The sequence below is a fragment of the Thalia democratica genome, chromosome 7 (genome assembly GCF_965202585.1).
Source record: "Thalia democratica chromosome 7, ktThaDemo2.hap1.1, whole genome shotgun sequence".
Classification (NCBI taxonomy): domain Eukaryota; kingdom Metazoa; phylum Chordata; class Thaliacea; order Salpida; family Salpidae; genus Thalia; species Thalia democratica.
In genome coordinates this window covers 11,534,049-11,540,375 of record NC_139171.1, presented here as the reverse complement: position 1 = coordinate 11,540,375, position 6,327 = coordinate 11,534,049, and the positions used below count along the sequence as shown (strand labels likewise).

The window sequence follows — 6,327 nt, the reverse complement described above, 5'->3', positions numbered from 1 at the left end:
TTAGTGTGTGCTAATAATTCTTAGTTTGAAGACCACTGATTTAGTCTAATAGCATATTGTTAATATAATAACAAACATTTTAAAATAAATAGATTGCTTTAAAACAAAAACAACTAACTTAAATATTTTTATAAGTCATTTCTTTCATTTATAGCAGTTTTAGAGTTAATAAAAGTAAAAATCTTCTAAAATTAAACTGATGGAATAAAACAATGTAAATTCGTTTGGTGTGAGGAAATTAAATGAAAGTTCAACAATGAAAACCAAAACAAACGTTGGCAACAAAAGTTTACTCTCTGATGGTTCAATTGTTGATTATTTTGTCAAAAAATGCAACAAAATGTCAATTCTTCCTAATGATGATGTTAAAACAGGTTAGTATCATTTGTAGTTTTTACATATAAGAAAAATTGATAACAAATTTTAGGAAATGGTTGTTTTATGTAAAGTTATTATGTTGCACATCTTGCAAACTGTTGTTGTCTAAGCATTTTATTATTAGTAGATTTTTCAATTAATTATATTTAGTGGTAATTTAGTAAATTTACCTTTAAAAACTCAGATACAAGACTGATTAACTCTGAATACTTAAAATTTTTCTAAGTTAAGTAGTATTGGTATTTCAGGTATCTAAATAGGTAAATTTCAAGTATCTTTATCCTTTTTCATAAACAATGTTAATCTATTTAACTCTTTCAACTTGCTTAGTGAAAGTTAGAGGTTAAAAATCATATACATTAAGAAACTGTTTTATATTACTATAAAATGTTTATTAATAAAATAAAAAAATAATAAACTTAGCAGAGACTAAGTTTACTGATCTAAGTTTAAACATTAAACTTATAAGACAAAACAAAAAATCGATATTTTAAGTAAATTTCTAGTTGTTTATAACTACATATTTTTAATTGTTTATCAGTATTAAAACCTAAGTTCCTTGTATTCACGTTATGAATAATATTATCTTTCACTACATATATATTTTGTTTTTTTTAAATACCTAAAAACCCTTGAACTTTAGGATTTTTTTAACAGTTAAATAATTATTTGTTTTGACACTATTATTACTGTATCTAATCTCTTTTAACAACAGTTTTTAAAATATAAAATGTCCAACAAAAAAAGCTTTTAGCAATTTTTTTTTGCATCCCAACTTCTACAGTATTTTTTTTAGATATAAGCTAATTTATAACAGAAAGTTAATATAATTTACATTTTTATGAGCTTAATAAGTTTTTTATTTAAAACAAAGAAACAGTAAATCACAACCTGTAGTTTAATACAAATTTAATAATTGTCAAAGAAACTTTTGCAAAACATGTTATAACTAAATTTAAAACAATAGTTTTAATATAAATTAGTTAAGTAGCATTTTAGGCCCGTAATAGAGTGGGTTAAAAAACTAATTAAAAATTTATTGAAGTCCCAATTTTTTTTTTATAACTTGAGATTTAAAGATCATGATAAAATATAAAATTAAATTACAGGAGACTTGAAAACTGAGGGCAACAATCTGGTATCAAATTTGAAAATAAGCAAATTATTTTTGGATGAAACAAAACATGATGTTGGTAAAATTTTTGAAAACAAAACTAATATTGATAATGCTGTATTCATGTTTTACTTGTCAAGCATTTTCAAAATCTCATATTTGTCAAACTGTTGTTTGAGCTTTATCGAGCGCTGTTTCCCATTGGTTGCTGAGTCTAACAACTTTTTGGAATTGGACATAACTTGTTTCATGAACATTATTTTTAGAAACGAATTAAACGTAGATTCAGAGTTGCAAGTATTCAATGCAGTAGATAGCTGGTTAGCGCATAAACTAACTGAACGTAGCAAACATGCAAAAAACCTTCTGTCTAAAGTTAGATTTTCATTGCTGACTAATCTGGAAGTAAATTATCTCATAGTAAACACCTCTTTAGTAAATGCTGGAATTATTAGAGAAATTATTGCTAAAAATGAAGATGTTAATTTAAAAACAGTTTCTAGCAGATACTGCAGCAAAAATGATTTTAACGTAATTGCTTGTGGAGGAATTAATGTACAGCTAGATAAAAGTATCAGAAATGCGAACTTGATTCATGGAAAAGATTTTGATAGTGCAATATCTCTACCAGAAATGAAAAAAAGACGGTTTGACTCTGAAACAGTGTTCTTAAAAGGTGATATTTACGTTTTCGGTGGAGCTGGTCAATTTAAATCTGGCGAATACAGAATAAGAAAATCAGTAGAAAAGTATTCACTTGCTACTAATAAGTGGAAAACCGTTACTCATATGCGCGATAAAATTATCCTTTTTTCTGCTTGTTCTTTCATAGACAGCGTTTATATTGTAGGTGGAAGTAAAAATAGTGTTTTAGGTGCAACCACTGCAACTAGCTTCAAGTTTGATACAAGAAGTCGCAAATGGAGTAAAGTTTCAAGTATTAGTGAAGCGAGAAGTTGCGCCACTTGTTCGGTATTTGAAGGAAAAATTGTCGTGTCAGGTGGATATAATAGAGGAGGATTAAACGGTTATGTATCAAAAACTGTTGAATCATACGACCATGTAGCAAATACGTGGTCTAAGATGCCCAACATGATTTTTAGTAGGTGTTGTCACAAATCGTCATCTGTAAAGAACAAACTATTTGTTGTAGGTGGATACGATCAATTAGACTGTGAAGTTTATGATTCATCTTGTAACAAGTTTGCTATTTTGAAAGCCTTCCCTGAAACTTGGAGCCAGACAATGTATCAACCTCTTGAAGTCATAACAAGGGGAATGAGACTTGCTATTATTTTCAATGAAGGAAATCTTTTGTTTTTTGACACCGAAAAGTCAAAATGGTCACATGTTACTTGTCAGGCAACAAAAGGTATAAAATGCTACTCTTGCGCAAAAGTGCCCTGTTTGAGAATTAAAAGAAAAAGTTTCATCAATAGCTGATAAAGCGAAACACAAGTAGACAAACTATTTTTTTACTTTTCAGTGAAATTTAGTTTAGAATTCGTTGTAGATTTAAGCAGTCATATTCTAATTATATATTTACTTTGAAGATTAAATATTTTTCATGCATTTACAATAAAAGAAAATATTTTTGGGTCTGTTTTTTTATTATTAAATAAAAACATTTATAGTTTTGAATATACTGACTCTTCTTAAAAAACTTGCCTAAAAGTAAGATTTAAAACAATTTCTATAACTTATGTTAACTTAGTCGCATAATTGCTTTTAATTTAAAAGCTTGTGCAAATAAAGGTGCATGTCATAAGTTCTTTCTATTAACGAATTTCCTTTTTTAGTAATAGTTGAACATTGTTTACTTTTGTTAATTTGCTTCACTTTGCTTGAGTTATTTTCTGGTATACTATTTTTATTTTAGTGTATGATGCTATTTTAGTGTTTGTTCAAGTTTTTTTATTAGTTGTAAAATAAAAGTTTTGTTTGTATCTATGTAAACTATGTCAACTATAGCTGATGTTCTAGATATTCGTAATGATTTATGTCATTAATTTCATTAAAATATTAATAACAACAAAGGATATATTTGGTGTTATATTTTTAAAATGCAACTTTTGCCAATTTTATCTAAAATATAGTTTACTAAAAAACAGTTATGCTTTACAGAAAAGTACGTGTGTTTTTTAAGTTGTTTAAAAATTTCTAAAAACTAATATTATCACTTTAAAATGCTTATAAGGAAGTTTGTTTGAAGTATTAATAAAATAAACAAGTTAGAAAAGTCACTTAAGTTGTTAGTCTTTTAAAAAAAGCCAGTTCTTATGGTTTATTAAAACGATGTTTGTATTTACAAATATTGAAACTTAAATATTTCACAAATTATTTAAACTTTTTATTACTTATATTACTAAGGAAAATAGTCACTCAGCAGTGGTCACTGGTGCAAATAAAATTTTTCAATTACTTATGTCACGATATAAAATTTATAACACATGCTTTAAACTCTTGTATATAAATAAAATGAAGTAAATCTTTTTCAAATCTAAATTTTATAAAGCTCTCTACTAGCTTTGACTTTGATAAATGTTTACTTAACCTTCACTGTACCTGGTACAGAAATGCATGGTCGACAAAACCTTGATTGTTACAAACTTTTTGTGCTTATTTGTTGTAGTTAAATATTACTTTTAAATTATTTTAACTTGGAAGTACAAAAAACTCTAATAAAATTTTAGTTACAAAAAATAGCTGTATAGTAGTTAAAAAGGGCTTATGTTTTAAAATTAACAAGTATTTTAAAAATGGTAACTTTTGAAATAAGCGAATAGAAAAAACTTTGATATAAAAAGTACTTAAAAGCATAAAAGTACTTTATCAAAAAACTATTAAGTAATTTTAGTTTAAAATGCAGCTAAAACAAAATTTTTATAATCAGCAATTAATGCAAGTAAATTTGCTTGTCTCATTGTTAACCTCACATATAATTTATAAAACAAGTAAATGCATTAGAAATATATAAATTAGGCGGTTTATAAAAAATAAATAAATACAGTTGTATGAATTTGAAATCAGTTGATACTAATTTATGAAAGAAAGTTTAGTGTGATCGAGTGTCGCTTGAATGTATTATCATAATAGAAGTGTGTGTCAAATAACAAATTTAAATATTTTTTTACACTTAAACTGTTTAAGTCAAGCCATATAGAAACTAATTATTTGAAAGTAACATGTTCTTTTCGTTAAACCAATACTGTATTCAAAAACTTCTGTTTAACAGCGCAGACTTGAAACTTCTTTGTTCTCAAAAAAATAAGCAAAAAAGTTCATAAGTTGAACTAGTGTACAGCTCTTCATAACTGTGCAAGTAAAACAGACTATTTACTCAGCTGGTATTTTTTTTCTTTAGTTAATTAAAACCCTTGTTTAAATCAATAAAATATCGTTTCAAAGTTGTCTTTGTACTTTTAAGCTTTAAGTTAAGCTATATATTTACTTTAGAAGATTAGAAAGTTGTTTGGTTGCTTATTTTGTTTTACCAAGTTATTTAAAGTTCCTTAACAATAAAAACTATTAGTAAAATGATATAAGAGTATTTAAGTTATAAATAAAAATATTTATTTCTATTTCTTAACACTTTAATATTTCTATTTAGATTTATAATTTTAATTTGATTAAAAATAGACATTAGTATAAACTCACAATTGTTAAACTTTATTTGTTTTTTAGTTGTTAAAATCAATTTTTGATAACGCTTAATGTTTTTAGAATTCTTTTAGCTAATTAGGAAATGTTATGTGTTTATATAAAGTTGTATTAATGCCTATTGAAGACATACAAACAAAAATTATTATTTAAATTTAATGTACATATATTAAAATGTTTAGAGTATCGACCAGTCAATTTACAAATAATAAAACTTAGTTAATACTTGTTTTGACGGTTGTAAAAACTACTTACTAAAAGTAATTATGTTATTACTAATATCGACTTCATTTGCTTACTAATTTGTTATATAGTATTTATAGTAAAAAACTTATGTCTCAACCCTTTTTAAACTTAAAGTCTTTTTAATGAAAAACAAAAAAAAAATATTATTAAAATATAATCTCACATTTGATTACGTCAAAATTTAAAACCACAAATTGTAGCTTAATCTTTTTGTTTTAATTAAGCGTATTTTTAACTTAGCTTTTGTTTCAAAATTGTCGAAGTTTGAAACAGCTTTCTAGTAGCTGTAATTTAGTAAAAATAATTTACATTAAATGTTAAAAACTAAAAATTTCTCTCATCAGCAGCAGCTAATAGAAGTCGGAACGGGTCTATATTGCATTTAGAAATAACTGCATGATAACACTAAATTGCATGAGAACAAAATTGCACAAGTGCATAAAAATGCACGAAGCCAACTTTACACGAGGGTACAAAAATTCACGAGGAACAAAATTGCATGAAGACGATTTTTCAAAAAGGGTTAATTTTACAAAAGTTAAATTTTTGCACGAGAGTATAAAATATAAAGAATTTGATGAAAAAAAAATAAAAAATACTGCCTGAAGAAAGGGGTTAATGGTAACAGTGATAGTAAATAAAGAAATATAATATAGTTAGAAAAAATTATTAAAAAAAATTACTTAATAAAACCTACGACCAAGGGTAAGGGTTAGGTTAGTAAAAAAAATATTAATATTAGTAAAATTTTTTAGAAAAAAGAATAAGCCGTACAAAATATCTCCGTGTAAAATTGTCTGCTTGTGCAAAAGTGTCTTCGTGCAAATGTGACCATTCGTACAAAAGTATCTGTGTGCAACTTTAATTTCGTGCACCTTTATCTTTGTTTAACTTTATCCCCTCGTGCATAAGTGTCTTCGTGCAATTTT

General features: G+C 25.6%; 1 protein-coding gene across 1 annotated transcript; it reads left to right on the top strand.

Annotated features, from left to right (window-relative positions):
• The first annotated feature begins 340 nt into the window (after positions 1-340).
• On the top strand, positions 341-2,935 carry LOC145841114 (kelch-like protein 36). The gene is made up of 2 exons (XM_082948485.1): positions 341-374; positions 1,989-2,935. Exons 1-2 carry the CDS (start codon positions 341-343, stop codon positions 2,933-2,935), a joined length of 981 nt encoding a protein of 326 aa, XP_082804611.1.
• The last annotated feature ends 3,392 nt before the right edge of the window (positions 2,936-6,327 follow it).